Source organism: Melanerpes formicivorus, unplaced genomic scaffold, assembly GCF_026170545.1.
Source record: "Melanerpes formicivorus ecotype bairdi unplaced genomic scaffold, bMelFor1.0.p_v2 SCAF_15, whole genome shotgun sequence".
NCBI classification, from domain to species: Eukaryota; Metazoa; Chordata; class Aves; order Piciformes; family Picidae; genus Melanerpes; species Melanerpes formicivorus.
This window is the reverse complement of record NW_027142367.1, coordinates 19,067,167-19,087,158: the sequence shown is the minus strand read 5'-3', so window position 1 is coordinate 19,087,158 and position 19,992 is coordinate 19,067,167. Positions and strand designations below refer to the sequence as shown.

General features: G+C 43.1%; 1 protein-coding gene across 1 annotated transcript in view; it reads right to left on the bottom strand.

Annotated features, from left to right (window-relative positions):
* Positions 1-14,311, bottom strand: part of ADCY2 (adenylate cyclase 2) — a 230,477-nt gene extending 216,166 nt beyond the window's left edge. Inside the window, exon 1 of the mRNA XM_068147738.1 lies at positions 14,065-14,311. Within this exon, the coding sequence (XP_068003839.1) occupies positions 14,065-14,289 (225 nt within the window). The 5' untranslated portion in view covers positions 14,290-14,311. The remainder of the gene's footprint in view (positions 1-14,064) is intronic.
* Positions 14,312-19,992: the final 5,681 nt, after the last annotated feature.

Sequence of the window (19,992 nt, the reverse complement as noted above, 5' to 3'; positions counted from 1 at the left end):
TTTAATAGTAATAATACAGTTAGAACATAGGACTATTTAATAGTGATAATACAATTGACCAACCACCCTTCTGCCCACCTATGTACTTGCCTACAGAGCCAAGCACTTTTTGCCACTGTTCATCTTCTCACTCAGTACAAAACATTTGCAAACAGATTTTTCCCAAGCTTGTCTGATAGATGAATGAACCTTCCCAGCTTCAATATTGTAGCAATGATTATCAGGAACACAAAGTCTGACAACCAGAGACCACAGACTTCTCTGCTTAATGCAAAAGCATGGGACCTCACAGAGGATTTGGAAAGGCTGCTCAGAGGTGTCAAAGGCGTGGCTGCTCTGCACAAAACATTAACAGAAGAAAGATTAAAAGACATGTTCCAAATGCAAAATATTGGTTGCTAGTGAAGAAGCAGAACACTATGGTAGCATTTCCAGAAATGCTCCTTTAAACAGCACAGGCTGGCAAGCAATTTTCAGTAAGCAACTAAGAAAATATATTTAAAAGGGAATTTAAAGAAGAAGAAGAAAACCAGGGAAATTTTGGATATTGGGAGGGCACCTCTAGAAAGTAGATGAACTTAATTTAAACCAGTAGGTTTCCAGACACTTCAAAGGCCATAAGAAAATATGCAAACTGAAGAGGTTAGAGAAACAGAGTACATGGTTTAAGAGAAGCAGTAAAGTCATGAAGACCTGTAATTCTCAACTAAAAGGAATGACATAAGATCATTAAATTCAAACAAGATCTAAATGGCAAAGCAAAGACAGAACAGAGAGGCTCTTCTTTAAAAATAAAAACAAATCAGAGTCATAAAGCATCCATGTGAAAGTACACACTTTTCTATATAAAGACTAAAAGCCCAAGAAGTGAGATGGAAGATGTAAAACGCCTATTGTTAAAAACATTTACCCAATGGTCTTACTGAAAACTTGGTTGGAGAAAAAAAAAATATCACCAGAAAACTCAAAAAGCAGAAAAGACTGAACTGTACCCTTCAGCACAGCTTGAAGAAAGGCTTGTATTAGCAACTTAAGAATATCAACAAATAGTATAAAGTCCCTATGAGCCAAAAAACTGGACTGAATAGTAAATGCTTAGGAAAATAAACAAATAAACGACCTAGAGGACTAGTCATCCAACCAGGATGGAAATTACTTGAGATGTTATGAATCTCTGAGATAAGAAAGGCTGTCAAAGAAGAAAACACAACAGGCCAAAAGATATTTCTCACAGCTAGACTCACTAAGGATCACAACAGCAGACAGAAGCTGAAACAAAACAGACAACAAGCAAAAAACAACCAATACAGAGTAACATTCAATCTGATCTCAAGAAGTAGAAAGAACCTAGTTCATAAAATATTACTATTGAGAAGCTGCTTTATAGCTTTCACAAAGACTGTTAAGCACACAGATGAGAAACAAATATCCAAAGACGGGACAAGGTGCAACAGTTGCAAGCTGGAGCATAGGGTGTTCCACCTCAACATGAAGAAAGATTTCTTTATGGTAAGGATAATGGAACAGGCTGCCCAGAAAGGCTGTGGAGTCTTATTCACTGGAGGCTTTCAAAACCCACCAGGATGCATTTCTGCATGACCTGCTCTAGGCAAGGGGGTTGGACTAGATGATCTTTTGAGGTCCCTTCCAACCCCTGATGTGTGATTCAGTATGATTCTGTGAAAGGGGGAGCTAGGAGCTTATGGATTAAAATCTTTGTAGGTGGCTTCAAGACACTATAAAACTCAGAGGCACAGCCAGAAACCAACCAATTCCCAAAAATTACTTCAAAAAGAAACAAAGCACAGCCATAAAAATGCTGATGAAATTTAGCAGGATTCATACAAGGACTTGATAATGCAAGCCAAGAAAAAAACTTGAGAAATAAGTTTTTAAATATAAAAATAAGCAATACATTATTTTTGAAACTTAATCAGGACTTGGCAGCCTGCTGAAGGACTTCTAAGCAAAGAGATGATGCCAGGTAGTAAAAAGAACAGTTAGCAAAAAGCACACTGTAGCAGAAAGACTTTGGGGGGGGTGTTTCTAACTGTGTTCAGCGTGGGCTAGTTCTCATTCCAGAATACTCTATACAGGGTACACACATCAAAAGGTGTGTCTCAAATAGAAGTATCAGTATAAAGCAGACAAAAGTAAGAACCTGAAATGTAGAACAAATCACCCCAAGCAGATAGAGTTCACTGGAAAGGGCCAAGGGGATTCAAAGGAGGGAGAGCCAAAACCAGTACCACATAACTTCCACCTGTAAGTGTTGCAATATCCAAAGCAATGAATGTGATGCAATGCCAGTCTCTCCTAGGATCTCTCTCAAGAACCACGGGCAGTATCAGTAAATCTGGTATCTATCCTGGGAAAATTTGTTAAACACAAAGATCTCAAGTACTCACAAAACCTCTCAGCAATCCTAGGGTACACATTGTCAGTACATACACAGTTTGGGAAAAGAGGTTGATACTAACCTGACAAAGACAAGGATCAACTATGAAGACTTATATAACAGTCACTAGTGAGCAAGAAAATGGTAGGTGAATTTCAGTGGAAATGTGTGTAAGGTGAGGCAGCTCAGACAAAACAACCCTAATTTTATATACTTGACAACAGGTTCTTGGTTGGCTACTAATTCCTTGAAATGGATATACTTGCATTTTAACACAGGCAGAGCTAAGACAACATCCCTTTGGAGCTCACTAGCAATCAAAAAAAACCAACCAAAAACCCAAAATGCAGAACAACAAAAAGAATAAATGAGCTAGAACATCATAATGACACTTCAATGGGTGATGAACATCATAAACAATTTTGTTCCTACCACCACAACCACTTCCAAATGAATACAAAAGAACTGAAAAATACAGGTTTCTACCAGCCAAAGCTGCAACACAGTCTTACTGATGAAGTAACACATTAGTAAGGCTTTTCTTGCAGACATGAAGTACAAGTGTCCTTTCCTACAGCTCCTTTGGTTTCTAAATCTAGTGTCCATCTCAGAATAACAGAAGAACCTCTGCTTGAGCTGCCCACATCCAAATGTGTAGCTAGGGAATACCATGAGCCTGTCACCATTCCTACTGTATCACACACCGTGAAAAAGAGGGCAGACACTGATCTCTGCCAAAAAACATAATTAGCAGAATCAGGACATGTGTGATTATATATTTTCTATACATAAATGTGCTTTGGGCAAACTCCATGTAGTTTCATAGTTTCATAGTTTCATTCAGGGTTGGAAGGGACCACAAGGATCATCTAGTTCCAACTGCCCTGCCATGGGCAGGGACACCCCACACTAGATCAGCCTGGCCAGAGCCTCATCCAGCCTGCTCTTAAACACCCCCAGGGACGGGGCCTCGACCACCTCCCTGGACAACCCATTCCAGGGCTTCACCACTCTCATGGTGAAGAACCTCCTCCTCACATCCAGCCTGAATCTCCCCACCTCCAGCTTCATTCCATTCCCCCTAGTCCTATCACTACCTGACATCCTGAGAAGTCCTTCCCCAGCCTTCCTGTAGGTCCCCTTCAGATACTGGAAGGCCACAATGAGGTCACCTGGGAGCCTTCTCTTCTGCAGACTGAACAGCCCCAACTCCTTCAGTCTGTCCTCATAGGAGAGGTGCTCCAGCCCTCTGATCATCCTTGTGGCCCTTCTCTGGACACCTTCCAGCACCTCCACATCCCTCTTGTAATAGGGGGGCTCCAGAACTGCAGGCAGTACTCCAGGTGGGGTCTCCCCAGGGCTGAGTAGAGGGGGAGGATCACCTCCCTCGACCTGCTGGCCACACTTCTGATGCAGCCCAGGATCTGATTGGCTTTGGGGGCTGCAAAATGCACCCAATCTAATGTACCCAACCTAAATGCTGAGCACCTTTTCCTATTTTTTTGTACATCCTCTTCCTTGTATCAGCAGTTTTCTCTCTCCATTGATTTGTATCCTCTCATCTTATTAAGTACATCATATAAAGTCTGCCAGTGAATAAAACTATTTGTTTAATAAGCTGGCATTCAGAGGGCCCACAGTTGGGTCATGGAACACAAGCAGCTATGTCATGCCTTTCAGTCATCCAGCATCATCTCAATCTTCTATCAGGCTGGCAATCATCAAGAGTAGCTCTACTTTAAGTCATTCAACAATCTATGAAAAGCAAGATGGTCCAACCCTGTTACTCAGGCTACAACACTTAGCCGGTGCACTTATAAAACTGTCTTACTCAAAGACACTATCCACGTCCCAAAGAGCAACGGCAGTTAATTACATTCTGCTCCCTGAAGTGTTCCCTTCAGAAGAGGGCTAAGACAATACACAGCAAAGAGAGCAGAAGTTTGCACTTTGATGAAACAAATTATTTCAGGCTCCAGAGCTAATTAGCACCTACTCATGTAATTTAGAGTATTTTTAATGTAAATGTAGTTATCAACATAACCTTCTTGCATGGCTTTATTCTGCATGTATTGGTTCTGAATTCCTCTCCCAAAATGTGCCATAATACCTTTGTTTAGCTTGTTTCTCTGATGTTCTCAAAATCCTTCCTCCTCTTATCATCACAATACTCTTAAAGAAACTCTCCAATAAATGCAACTGGTATTTATGCAACGTCCCAAAATGTGGATGCATTAAGATAAATTAAGTAAAACACCTAAGAAGAATGCATGCTTTGCAGTTAAATATATTGAAAATATGCCATTATTGAAAGAGTTCCATCAGTTAAACATTGTAGATAACACATTACTTCATATCACTCAATGACAGGCTTTTCAGATTAACTGCACTAAAACACATATTAAAGGTGAAATTATGGCTTTCCTTGTACCCATATCTACCTGTGGAAGTCAGAGATACTCAAGTATCATTCCATTCTCTGAGCTACTTATTGCTGACAGTTGAGTATTTTGGCTGTCACTTACAAATCAAAGCTAAAGGTGGCTTTCCCTCACCTCTGTACTCCTGACATGGTAACTTGGAATCAAGAAAAAATGTCAGGAAGGATCTTGCTTAAATTTAAGTATCACACAATTTGAAGCAGGGAGCACATGAGTTTCAGCACAGGAGGAAAGAGTGCTTATTTTAAAGGTCTGTTTAATGAAGAAAAAGGTTAGCTTACACTCTTTCTCTACTGGGTCTTTAAAAAATAACATTCTGCAAGAACATTTCACAGGTTTAACATACCAGCATAATGAGGGAAAGTGAAAAATAGTTTTAATATTGAAAAGTCAAAACTTTCCTTGTGTAATTACTTTTCAAGTTTTATGTAAGGTTTTGAGGTTACTTACTAAACAGTAGTTGTTATTGCAAAAAATGGTCTTAAACTTCACTCCCCTAAGGACACTTCCCGCACACTCATATTTCTCAGTTCAGCAATTGGTATTGCTTCTACAATGATGAAATTTCAAATAAGGGTAGCCAACATGTTAACTTATATTTAACATATAAATGTGCCAAAAAAAACAGCTCTATAAAGATAAATCAGGCACATCCATAGGAAATAGATGCCTGCAAATCCAGGCATCTCCATTTAGTGCTACCTGAGGGTTTATTTGACCACTACTCTTACCCTGTTTCATTAAGGCACAGATAAGAAAATATTATAACTAAAATAAAGCAATCTGGAAAATTGCTTTAGTGTTGAACAGACATCACATCACTTGGAAGTGTCTAAACTCTCACCACCCACTAGCTGGGATAGGAAATTGTCTTGATCGCTAGGCAGAAAACAAGCCCAAGTAAAAGACCACAGCTACTTTCTGGCACAAGCTAGCAGTGCCAGTGGGGATTACAGAACCAGCTAGTGGTATGGACAACCTAATACCTCGTAGGTCTTGACTAGAGTAGACTGTGCTCAGACTGCTGTCTTACTAGAAAAGACCACTACAGTGATTGCATCAAAGAAAGGCAATTAATATACCTGCCAAGGTACATAAAGAAACTTATGATGGGCAGCTGAGGGAACTGGGGTTGTTTAGTCTGGAGAAAAGGAGGCTGAGAGGAAATCTAGCTCTCTACAACTGCCTGAAATAAGGCTGTAGCAAGGTGGAGGTCATTGTCTTTTCCCAAGTAACAAGCAATAGGAGAAGAAGAAATGGACTCGAGTTGCCAAATGGTACAGTTAAACTGGATATTAGGAAAAATTTCTTCACCAAAAACATTATCAACCACTGGAACATATTCACCAGTGAAGTGCTGGAGTCACCATCCCTGGAGGTATTGAAAAGATGTGTAGATGGGCCACTTAGGGACATGGTTTAGTGGTAGACTTGACAGTGTTAGGCTGGAATCAATGATCTTAAGGGTCTTTTCCAACATAAAGCATTCTATGACTCTGTAAGAGTAGGAATAATATCAAGCAGTTGCTGACCCAGGATCAAAAAGTCTTCCCAACCTCTGAGGACAAGTTAGGTATCTAAGGTGTCAGCCTGAATTCAGTCATGCTGGAAATGGAGCTGGGGGAATCTAGTCTTCCCAGTACTGAAGTAGTAGCAAACTGGAGACATGGATGAGGAAATTTTACCTGGAATGGAAGGACAGCGCTCCCACTTATACAGGCAGTGGGCAGGTCCACGGTGCATGCCATAGCATTTAGGGTCTTTAAGAGGTCCCACAGCAAGGCTGACAGCACAGTACTAAGAGGTGCTGCTTCCTCTGCTTCTCCAAGATAGAAGCCTGAAACAGGTTCTCACCAGGAAGAGCGAGGGACTTTTCTATCACACAGGCACCGCTAAGAACAAGAGTTCTGTTTAGCGACAAGAGATACAGAAAATGCTTTTATACAGGTTGGAGAAACGGACAGCTGGGACAGTAAGTGCAGAGACAGCCTTGGTCTCCTCTGCACAGATGGTGCAATAGTAATTTGAACTTTCAGTATCATATAAATAAGGTTCAGTATCTGGAGATTTCTTATTCAAGATATAAAAATAAAAGAGCTGGCAAAGAAAATGAGTGCATGTACTTTTTTTTCAAGAGGATCAGGAGTGATGCTCAAAGCAAAAAAGAGAAGGTAGGGGGAAGGGGCAGAACTGTGCTAATGCATTTATTTTTGGGGTCCAGGCCCCCCCAAACAGAAGTTTAATCTGTTGGCATCTTCTCATCGCATATCAATAAGGCTTGAGCTGACTCAGTTACCTTTGAAAGATGCAGAAGCCACTGTGAGGGCACTAGGCTTTTTTGGGATCAAAGCTTGGCTGAGATGTAGACATAAAAAATTAAAATAGAATAGAATTAACCAGGTTGGAAAAGGCCTTCAAGATCATCAAGTCCAACCTATCACCCAATACCATCTTATCAACTAAACCATGGCACCAAGCGCCCCATCAAGTCCCCTCTTAAACATCTCCAGTGACGATGAATCCACCACCTCCCCTGGCAGCCCATTCCACTGGCCAATCACTCTTTCTGTGAAGAACTTCCTCCTAACATCCAGCCTAAACCTCCCCTGGCACAGCTTGAGACTGTGTCCTCCTGTTCTGTTGGTGGTTCACTACAGGTGTTCAGTTGCACTTTGTTGCCGTGATGCTGACACACCCAGCTGTTCAAGAGATTTGCAGATCACTTCTATCTGTGTTAAACATCCATGCCACTATCAGCTTGCCGTGATGCATGGTGCAATCAGGAACACTCCACAACAAGGTACTTGAAACAAATGTTTAAAATCTTAAGCCAGAAAAGCAGACAGGTATTCACAGGTCCATGGCAGACCCACTGTGGAGTTGCCAATACATATTTGTCAATCCAGATACCTGGCTTGATGTTGATAACGACTGCAGACAATGGTAGCCCAATCCATCACCTGTCTCATTTCCATTGCACCTCAGTAAAGAGCAGTTCAGTTGTGATGGGTATGTTATTTGTCTTTTTGTCAGCTGTAGCAACTAGGAGTTGTGGATCTACCATTCTGAGTCACAATTGGTGACATCAAATGAGGCTGGGTTTTTTTTTTCAATACAGCCATACCCATGGATCTGCTCAGTTCTTATTCATCATTCAAGTTACTCTATATAAATAACGTAAATGAAACAGAAGTATGCAAATTGAGGTTGCCAGTGGCACCTCATTATCTTGATGGTTCTCCGTCTCCAGGCTTGTTAGTGAGTGGCAAATGAGACAAGCTCTTAGTAGCATTAAAAGTAACCACAGATGTACTGGGACTGTCATTAGGAACAAGAAAAGGCCCAGACTGATGTAGTACTGGGGAATGAAAGCAGACATAAAGCTAGGCAGCTCTGGATTCAGACTGAAAGATACAGCAACCTTTCCAGGCCTCCCACTAAAGAGGTAGTACTAGCTACAAAAGTTATGCTCAGACAACCAAAGACACTACTGGAAGGAACATCTGGCAGGAATGGCAATCTCCTACAACTGCACCACATAGTCAGTAACAACAGCTGCCAAACAGCCACTACAGCTGGAAGATTATATTGTAATATGGTGCTGAGAGACAAGCAAAAAAAAAATAGAAACACAGGATTTCCTCATGGAACATTTTAACAGGGGACTTGAAAGCATCACAGTGTGTTCAATTATAGCTGGAATTATGGAAAGAAAAGGCATTATAAATACACTAATGTTTGTTTTGAATTCTTCCTCATCTCAGTAGGAACAATACTCTGGCAGAATGAATTTTTGAAGAGGTAGGATACCTCCTGGGCACAAAAACCACAGCACTGAACCTGCAAATGACCCTGTCTCCACTTGTCCTTCAAATAGTGAGCATATTCCTACTTCATTACCTATGCTGTGACTTAAATTTCTTCTTGAGGGGAATGATAGGGTTTGAAAATAGTACAGCAGACACTTTGGCTTACTTTCAGTCTGTAAGGATTCCAAGGAATGTTTTCAGACCTTGGGTATTCCTGGACTTTGGGAAGATGGTTGGTGCATGTGAACCAAAAAAGTTTAAATTACACAGGGGTGATCTCGAAAGATTTGCTAAAATTCAAAGTGTAGTAAATTTACAAAACAGCTGTAGAGTGCTGTATTGTTCTATGTGACTAGGTTATAAGAGAGCATCCTATGAATAAGGATGTAACATCACCACATCAGTTTAGTGACCTTTTGGAATGGACAGATGAATTTTTCAGATCCAGAGTACTGATGAGAATATTACCAGAGGCATGCAGCAGATGTCCTTATGCAGACACCTAATCACTTTGAGACACTGAATGATGGAACTTGTCTTTTCCACATAAACCTGAAGACTTTTCCCCTCCCATTTCAGGATTAGCTTCTGATCATGGAGATCTGGAAGGATTTGGTTGATGTCCAATTTCTACCAGAAGCAACAATAATTTCTTTTAGACAGAGTAGACCAATTAGAGGAAAGGGAGGATTTGCTGTCATTCTGACCAAAGGCCCAAAGAAGTGGCACATCTCAGTTCAACCACAGGAGGCTTACAGGACTCTTTTAGTTGTTTCTTTGAACAGAGACAGTTCCCTAACAGCCAGGATGTCAGCCATAAAATTTTAATGGGCTACCTCTGCTTCCAAGCAGAATCAACTGAAGGTGAAAACTAGTTCCAGCAGAAAGTATGTCTGCCATGTCACAAGTACACCTCTCTAGTTAACTGTATTGTCTCTTTAAGAATGATTGCCTACTCCCACTTTTGCTGTAGAAGGTATTTGGGCATGCCAGTAACATAGGTGTGCAGCCAACCTTTCGTTTCTTAGGTTTATGAATCAGCAAAAGGGTTCAAGAATCATAACAGAGCCTACCAGCATGATCACAAACTTTTCAGGAGCTTCAAAGATGCAATTGAACAGTATAAGTAATACCTCCATTCCACAGACAATCATTAGTCAGCTAAGCCAAATCTATCTCACGGTGCTTTTGAAGAGTGAAGGCACCAGAATGCCACATGGTAGAAGCAGTTTTCACGCAAAACATGCTCCACTTGGGAAATCATACCATCAAAAAGCATGCAGCTCTGCATCAACAACCACATCTTAAGAGCTTTACAAGGTCACATGAAGCAGCAAGGACTTGGGAGACAGATAAGGGCTGCAAAGCAATGTGAAGCACTGCGTGGCAGGCTTACAGTTTTCTAGCAAGGAGCATGGGCTAGTCTAAAAGAAAACACGTGTACCAAGAGCAGATTTTGAGACATTTTGAGAAAAAGGGACAGAAAGTTCTTGACAAACAAAGGTCTTCTCCCACTTATACCACAAGTTCTGAAACATTCTGATATCTCTGCAATGCACATATGGACTGGGCATTCTTTATGTCTAGAGCATACATGGATAAGAAAAAAGTTATGGCCTTCCAATAAACTGTACAATTTGGTCATCATCCTAGTTTTCAGTCAGAGTTTTGTGTAACCATGTAAGAAACAAAACACCATGGCTGCAGATATTTCAGATACACTCAAATTTTACATTGTATTTTTTTTAATGGCTATATTTTTTTCTCCAACAAAACACAGTTACAATAGATACACTTTGGCCAGAAACGAAACTGTTCTAGAGTCCACTAAAAATGGTCTTCAGCTTTTAGCATTAAAAGGGAGAGAGGTGCAAATAATGAGTTCATCCTACACATATTGAAAGAACATGAAAATAACTGACAGAAAATGAAGCTGACCTTTGGCATTTCTAAGCACTGAAAGGCTTTCACAGGTTTGGGAAAATAATTTACTGTCTATTGATTTTAACAGCAGCTAAACATAGATAGTGATAGGACTAGGGGGAATGGGATGAAGCTGGAGGTGGGGAGATTCAGGTTGGATGTGAGGAGGAAGTTCTTCACCATGAGAGTGGTGAAACCCTGGAATGGGTTGTGCAGGGAGGTGGTCGAGGCCCCGTCCCTGGAGGTGTTTAAGCCCAGGCTGGATGAGGCTCTGTCCAGCCTGATCTAGTGTGGGGTGTCCCTGCCCATGGCAGGGGGGTTGGAACTGGATGATCCTTGTGGTCCCTTCCAACTCTGAATGACACTATGATACAACTGATCTCATTTTGCGAGTACTCAGTTCACCCAGGTAGAGAGAAATACAGAGCATACTCTGACAGAGGAAATTCAAAGGTTGATACTATCACTACATGATTTCAAACTCCAAGCTGTGAACGACCATCTTTCAAACAGACTCCAGGAGACTTATATCTAGTGCTTGAGAAGGCAGAGAGCTTCATTCCACAGGTCTAAATCGCAACAAGGTTTTTTTTAAACAAACAAAAGCAAAATCTCCCCAAAAAACTTCCCTCACTAACAGCAGCAGTGCACTGTCCAAAAGTAAAGTAATCAGATTTCCAGGCACTCTTTGCAAGTAATCTTGTTTACCGTAATTCTGCAACATCTTTTATAAATTTTTCATGTGAAATCAGGAAGGCTACAGCTTATATCCTGACAGGTTGAAATCGCTGAGTAAGTGACATACATCCCTGTGTGGCTGGCTGTATTTGAGAACACTTAAGAATACATTGCCAAACAAAAAGGGCAAGTCAGACATCCTAGTGATACATTGTAACAATCGAGTAAAACCAAACAAAACAAAAGGAAAGCCTCTCACTTCCATTGGTTTCAGGGGTTGGTTTTGAAGAAAGCCTAGAACATAAAAATGGTTCATGCTTCGTGAATATCCATCGTTCCTTAACAATCTCTAATCCCACATTTCAGGTTCTAAGATCTTCTTTGAAGTACAAGCAAGAAATTCACATTGAGTGTCGTGGTGAGTCACTTTGGAGTTGTGTTTCCGTCACAGGCTAAAGTAATTTTCAGTAAAATCTTAACTGCTTTGTATGAAATCTAAAGGAAACAACTGTTAAGAAAGATTTCCTCTAACTTCAAATGCACAGCACAGATCTACACAGAACTATCCCACTTCACTCCCATTGCACCTCCCCTACAAATTACATCTGCCAAAATAATCACATGCAAACTAGATGTGCAAAATAAAGACAAGGATATTAATACTGGCTCTTGTGGCTCAGACATTCCTAACTGCATGGCTCTTTTATATATCGTCAGGCACCAAAAAAAAACCAACACAGCTAAGATTCACAGCTATGTAAAAAGAAAATTCATTCTTCAAATGTGGGACAAACAGATCTAAACCTTCAGGAATATTTTAATCACCAACATTACCAGAGCTATACTATAATAGAATGCTTTTAGGTGAAACTCTGGGCAGAGCTCCAAAGGATTCTGTCCAACATCCTGCGGCTGGAAGTCCATATAGGCAAGCTTTGTCTGCCTGAAGTTACTTTCATCCAATGACTGGGAACATTAAGGATGAAACCCAAATCCCTCCACTTACACATCCAGTTGTTAGCCACAGAAAGATAAAGGCTCAGGAAAAGGTTTTAAACACACTTTTTTCCCCCTCTTCCGGTATGTCTGGAATTCCAAATGCAGACTGAATTTAAAAGTCACTCACTATGAAGCTGTAATGCCTGACAAGATTTGGCCAGCTTACAGTTTTGGGGGTTTAACTTTCAGCAGTCCTGGGTCCAGTGTTATGCCACCATTGTTATCATGATTAACCTCCAGAAATGGAATTACAAAAATAAACATATGCAACTTGTAAACAAGCAATAGATTGTACCAGGATCAAAAAGTATGACATTTACTGCTAAACATTGTCAAGCCCAAGTTCCTCCACCTTGACTGTAAGCAAGTATTGTGTATATCTTCATACCTAACTATGCCTCCGCCTTAGTGGACTTCCATTTCCATCACTGGTCTCTTTGGCCTCGATGGACAAGTATCCAAGTTAACACATTAGAATAGGGTAAGACATTTAACTTGTATTTTGAACACATAGCTCCAAGATTAATGATCTATGTATCAAACAACTGAATTACGAGGCAGCACCATTACTGGCCTTTCATTAGCACTTTTGCAACGGTTCCATATCCACTAACAGTGGCGCTTCAAACAGAAAGCTCCAAAAATAATTAGTGCAAATAACAAAATGAAATAAGCTGTCAGTTAATCCTAACTAATCCTGCAGGCAGTTCCGGCATTTTTAAGAAAAAAAGTTTGGTCATACCAAGCAATCAAGCAAGATTCTCTCATCGTTTAACCAAACACTGTTATGTGCAGTGCTTCTAGAAGAAAATCCATGAGATTATGCCAACCTGCTCACCCTCACTCTTAGAGATCTCTACTCAATAAACATTATGCTTTCCAAGAAGACCACTGTTAAAAAAAATATACTCTATATATATATGTAACTATTGTTTAAAAAAAGAGTCAGGACCCCTCAAATCCCCATTTTTCAGAATTACACAGCCATGCAATAAGCCTGCTTCTAATCATTAACACCAGGAAAACTCTCTAAGGAGCAAGAATTTTAGTGCCCTCTGCAGCTTTTTTTTCCCCTTTGCGTTCAACGCAAGGGCAAAACGCCGCGGATTTTTGGGCGAGATGAACTGACACAGACTGTCATCTGCCACTTAGACATATTTTCCCTTCCAAAGGCTGGAAGACCCGCACTGGACATGCAGAAAAGGTATCCGACCAACCAAACTTCACCTCCCTTAAAAACGAAGGCTGCGCTGCCCCAAAAGCTTTCTGGAGAAAATGGGTCAAACGCTCGAAAATGATATAATGGGGGGAGGGAGACGACGACAAGGAGGGAACGGCCCCTGCCTACTTGCCATAAAAATGTTACTTCAGATACTGGTAGGGACCGCATTTTAGTGCGGCGATTTAAACCCTGCCACTAAAAAAAGCCAGCACATCTAAGCTGCCAGCTGGAAGCGAGCAGAGCCAATGAATTAAGTGAATTAAACTCGATACGCTTGTTGACTCAGTTTTCGCCCCAGCAGCCGCGATGCTGCTGTTCCACCGTCGCCTCAAACATCGGGCAGCAAAGTTTAGGCGGGGGGGCCCCGAGTCCCGCAGTCGATGCCTGCCGCCACCCCGGCACCTCCCGCCATCAACTTTCCTTCGCAGAAGCAGCAGCACCGGCTCTCGCCCGCCCCGTCCCGTCCCGCCCCGCCCGGCTCGGCTGAAGGCGCCGGGTGCGGAGATGACGACCGGGAGGCGACAATGGGGATGCCGGGCGGCAGGAGCGGGGATGACGGGTGGTGCGGTCCCAGGCTGGGAGGACGTTTCTTACCAGCCCGGAGGCGAAGAAGACGGCGAGCAAGGCCAGGCAGGCGCCCATCACGATGAGGAGCAGGAAGACGATGAGCGGGTGCTGCTGGCTCATGCAGTAGTAGGACTCGTAGAGCCAGTCCCGGGAGCGGGACTGCTCGCCGTTCGCCCCGCCGCCGCCCGCCTGCTCTACCCGCTCCAGCAGGTAGCGACGTCTCCTCCTCATCATCATCGCCTCTTGCCACATTGGGCAGAGCCCGCTGAAGTCCCTCAGCACGGCCGCTGCTGCAGGCGGCAGCCGGGGAGTGGAGCGGAGCGCGCTCCCGCGCGGGAGGCGGAGAGGAGGAGCCGCGGCAGTGGCATGGTGCGGCGGGCGGCCGCGGCCGCCGTGTAGCCAGCCCGGGGCTTGGTGCGCCTCCGGAAGGCGCCACCCCGCACGCACATGCCTTGCCCTGCTCCTCCGAAGGTGGGGGCGGGAGGCTTGCTCCTCCCCGCCGCGGAGGAGAGCGGGCGGCGGCCCAGAGCAAGCCGCCCAAGGGCGGCAGGAGCAGGAGGCGTCTTCGCGGGTGACCGTGAGAGCGGCCGCGGACCCGCACCGCTGTGAGATGCTCGAGGGGCAGGGCGACCTGCCGCTCCCGCTCCCCGCGGCCTCTGTCGGACCCCCGGAGGGGTGCGGTGCTTCCGCAGTTACCTCTTCCAACGGCGGCAGTGAGGCGGAGCGGGCGCCGTGTGCCGCTCTAGCCTCCCGCGGTCCTGGTCCAGCCCGGCTTCGCGAGGGGCCGCCGCAGTGGGGCAACCCCGGGACGCGGCGCGCCTGACCGCGGGTACGCGGCAGCACCTTCCGATGGGAGAGGGAGATGCGCTTGGAAATCTCTCTCTGGAATGGCTCCCACGGGCAGAGGGCTTGGCGAGTCCGATTCCCTCTGTACTTTTCCCGGAGAGCGCTGCATCTCTATTTAGAAAATGATACCTCGGCTGTTGTCAAAGACAGACTTCAAGTGAATAAGAGGCGTAGCACATTATCCACGTTTCTCCTTGCTCGAAGGGACTTTGCCATTCCTAAGAAAGTGGGCACCTGAAACAATCTGGACATGTAAGTCGCCAATGTTACCTACCCATTATGCACAGCATTCACCAGCTTTGTAAACAGATGCTGGCAGTTGTGCTTTTCCAGCCCACTGCCTCCCCGAATATCCTTCCCTGCAGGACAAATCCCTCTCTGTCCTTTCTGGCCCACTCCCTGTCTTCTGCTGTTACTTTGCTACAACCTTTATCTCCCAGGGTGCGGAGGGCTGTCTAAGTGTTCCATGGAGAGGAAGAGATCAAAGATAGATGGATGCTGCTGGGCATAGATGTCCCAATGGTGATTCTTGGTGACTGAAGTAATGCCACGAGCAAGAGGGACTTGGAAATACTATGATACTACAAAAGGTGTAAAAAATGGGATTACTGTAAGAGGTCACAAGAAAGAGATGTAGAGCAGAAAGCTAACCATTATCCAGGTGGAAGAGAAGGCAGGTAACAAGGATGTTGTGGACCAAAACTTACACCTCGTGTTGCCACTGTTCACACATTTATCTGGAAGAAGAAGAGCTGTATTGACAGCCAGTGCAACAAAGCAAAGAAACCAGGAGTACATATAGCTCCAGAAGCCCTGTCCATACACTTGCTCTTAGATTCCTTGTGTTTGAAGTAAGGGTGAGGCCCAAACTTCCCTGCCCCCTGTTCCTCCCAGCTGGTTGGAATGAAGGAAAGCTCCTTGGCTTTCACTCTTCCTTCCCCTAAAGTGCTTGCTAGGGCAGAAGGGACAGATGAGGAAGAAGTGGAAAGTTACAACTGCGCCCACTGTTCTAAGAGGGTGAAAAACTCTCAGAAGCAGCAGTGATAAGATTGAAGGATGAACACAAATCTGTGTGCAGAGAACATTCTGGCAGAATTAATTGCTGGGAAGGAGTTGGTAGAAGTGGGTGTGAGAATTTTTGCAACATGAAAGTCTTTACTTGCAGTCACTTCAGAAATTGTGGAATTGGCCACCCTTCACTGTCACAGACACATGCAGAGTGGAATAAGCAAGGGAAATGAAAAAAAAATCAAGAGACAACCCAGAATTGCAACATAAAACTTAAAAATTAGATCACAATATTTCCACTTGTTTCTACCTCTCTGTACTGCAACAGAAAAGCCCATTCCAAAGACTATGGGTGGTCATGTCATTTCTTATTTCAGTAAGATCTGTAACAAGTAATTCTTCATCATGCAATTTATCAGGAAATAACATTATAATTCCATAGCAAAAGCTTAATTAATCCAAAGGTTGCCCAGTGGTATCTCATGCCTTTCTAGATTGATAACTACAGCATAACTCTCTTTTGAAAGACCAGACATATGATGCTTTGACAGCTGGGAAAGAGGAACTACCATGTTATATTTCCATTTAACTTAGTGTTTTCTTGCCTACCTGATTGATTCACGCCCTCTGCTTTTTCTCTCCAAACTAAAAATCTGCATCTTTCAATTCATTCTTCAAACTCCAGCTAGAAACATTGCACATCTCGAATAGAATCCTCATCAGCCTTCAGTTAGAGGTAAAGGCCCAGTGAAAACCCCCCGACTATACTGTTATGTAATTAATGACCACACCATTCTACATATGGACCAGGTAATTAAAACTGCACTGTACCTCAGCCTGAATTTAACCTCCAATTTCAAATGCTCTGCTTTTTAATTAACATATTAATACCTTTTTTTCTTTTCCCAGGATGCATTTTATCAAATTAACATTATTACAGTCAAATGGCAACTATGACATTGACAAAGTTGAAATGCCTTATGGTTTTAGAGACCAGTTTTCCTAGGTAGCCTAAAATACATATCCTTACTTGACTCAACCTGAAAGTTGATTTGCCTCAGGGAAAAGGAAGGTAGAGTGAATTTTATAATCTTGGGTTAAAAAGCAAAGGACTTGCAAAAAATGCTGTTATTTCCATCTTATTCCTCTAAAAGGGGGGAGGAGGGGGAAACAAAAACAAACCCCCACCACAACCCCAAAGCTAGCACTTTAGATTGTCAGAAACTATCTGTTGTGTACCCCTGGGACTCACACCATCAAAGAACTTGTTCCTTGAGCAGCTGGTGTCTAAGCATCTGCTGCGACCCTCTGGAGAAGCAAACCAACGCAGAACAAAAGGCTGAGGTCCACAGCTGCTTATCAAAGCAGTCAAGTGCCAGAGGCATTACACTTTGCAGTAGCAGGCTGATTATCTTGGACAACTTCTGTCTGAACCATCTCCAGAGGTCCCTTCCTGCCTCAACTGCTCTGTGATTCTGCACTGTCAGAGCTTATTACTAGCATCAAGAGATCTGTGATTAGTCCAAGGGAGAGAGCGAAATAGGAACAGGAGGTACAGGAGAAGCTCATGTTCCCTGCATTGCTTTCTTTGCTCAATCAATCTCCATCACCCCTTTCTTTCATTTTCTCTTTCTTGTCTTCTGCATGGGTATTCTGGTCAGGCATGCAGACTGTCTCTCAATAGGGAAGAAGAAAGACAGACCTTTTGCTCTCAATTACTCCACTCAGCTCTAGGACATGCCTAGTCACAGAAAATAAATTGCAAGTAAGAGATGCTGAATCCCACAGTCCTGCAACATCACAAGTACACAAAAAAACCATAGCAATTGACCTGAGCAAAATTCACTGCCCACAAGTCCACTGGTGGGCAGATTCCCTCCCTCAGCAGCTGGCCAGCAAAGTTGCCCAGAAAAGCAAACCCATTGCCATTGTACTGCCAGTGCTCACATCCATCAGGCTACGTTACACAGAGCTGCAACTGTAGGGCAAGTGGCTGTCCTCTCACTGCCACCATCTGAACTGTGCTGCCAGAGTTTGGCTGTGACAGCGCAGCCAAAGACAAGTGAACAAGCCCTGCTTGGTCCTGCCCTTGGGGACACCAACCCATCAGCCATCCCTGCCATAGCAGCAATACCTCAATATGTCTAGCTTGTCCACAGTGGTAAAGTGGGGATTCAAGTTTGTGCAGGGCACATGGCGCTACCTGTGACCTTGAGATGCATAGGCCAAGAAATAGTAAATCTACACGGGCAATTACTTAAACAGCATCAACTTCTCCACACAACTTTTTGTTATTGTGTAGCACTGAAGACTGTTAGTTTTTACTGATTTTTTTTCTGGATTAATTTTACTGACCTCCATTACCAGGACTTGCTCTCTCAAGCCTTATAGCAGTAGCTGTGTGCTACGGTTGCTCTACAAAATATCATAGCATTTGCTACAGAAATATATGTGATTTCACACACCTGGAACCTGGTGAAAGTCACTTTTTATTTAGATACAGACTTGCTTGAGGTGTTTAAAATTACTTTTTATGGTCCCAAACTATGTTCTGACTGCTCTGTAGCTCCTGGTGTGAGTTTCTTTCTTTTCTGCTGTTAATCTGCGCTACTGTCATGAGAGGCGTTTAAGAACAAGAATTTATCAGTGTGACAAAATGCATCTGGTTTTCTATGGATATCAAAATAAGTCTGATAATCACTAATAATAACAAGTTTTTATGAGGAATATTGATCCTCTTGCTTCATGAGAAGTTTCAGTGTGACTGTAAATACAGAGATGGGACAAAACCATGAAAGGAAAGGAAGAATATGTCACAATGAGTTTCTTGCATCTTCCACTGAATTGTAATGTGGCTTCATTTCCCCTGGGTCAAAGGTGGTCTGTTCCACTCCTGCTTCTTGTCCAGCTAGCCTATAAAAAGGGTGGACATCTTTTACTGCTTGCTCTATCCCTGACCCTGAAATGGTCAGTATCTTTCCTAAATCAAACATTGCCTGCTGTCAAATTTATAGTCTTCTTGGCTTCAAGAAAGTAAACTTGGTCTCATGTTTTTATAATTTCTGTATTATTTTGTGGTCATCAGTTGCTATTCTGCTCAAACTGAGAAAACAATATGCTGGGAGACAGTATTCACAGCTTTGTAGTTAAATTGAGTTGGACTTATGCACAAAAGTGTAGAAGAGTTGACTATCTCCAGATTCAGATTTCAGGTAAATTTTGTTCATCATTTTCCCTCTTCTCAGAGCTATACCATCCTTCCCATTCCTTCAGAGATCCTGCATTTCTTCCTCTCTTTCCTCCACAGCTTCAGCATGTTCTGTCAGAACAAGTGCTGCACTCTCTCTTTGGAGATGAAGCTGGCACTGCTTGCTTTCAAGCAGGTCTCTGCTGAGCTACTTGGTGACCTTAGTAAAAACATGTTAACCATAAGTAAAAACATGTTAACCACAGATGGCTTCCAAAATCACATGTGGCAGCATGAGGCAATAGTTTCAGCTGCATATTTGATAAGAGTACCCAGCTGACAACAGGCAGTTGTGAGAACTGGTAATGTTTCAGGACCCAAGACTTTGTGGTTCTGCCCAGAGCAATGGAGCCCAGGATTTTGGAGAAGGTGTTATTTCTGGAGCAAGGCAGGAGGGACAGAAGTGCTACAGATGGCAAAAGGTCAGTCTGGCCATGAAATTCAATGTTATTGAATGAGTGATAGACTGGGGTGCTGGGGTTTGGGAGGTTGGTGTGGTTTTCTGAAGGGCGGCTTTCGGTGTGTGGGCTGATTCAGGTCATGGCATGGTGTCACACTTTAAACATAGTGACTGTGGGTTGAAAGCACAGCTTAATCCTACCAAAAGTTACCACTAATGCATGGGGAGCCATAGAATAAACAACTTCGATAAATGCAGTCCAGCCTTTTGCCTCAATAGTGAGGTCTATTTCACATTAGGAAAATTCCCGCTAGTGAATGTGACATTAATCAGACTTGTTTTGCAGGAAAGCTATTGGTATTAATCAACACAATATTCCAACTTCAGAAGCTTTCTTCAAATCATCTGATTGCTATACAACTGGGTAGTACTGAATGTGGGTTTGGAACAGAAG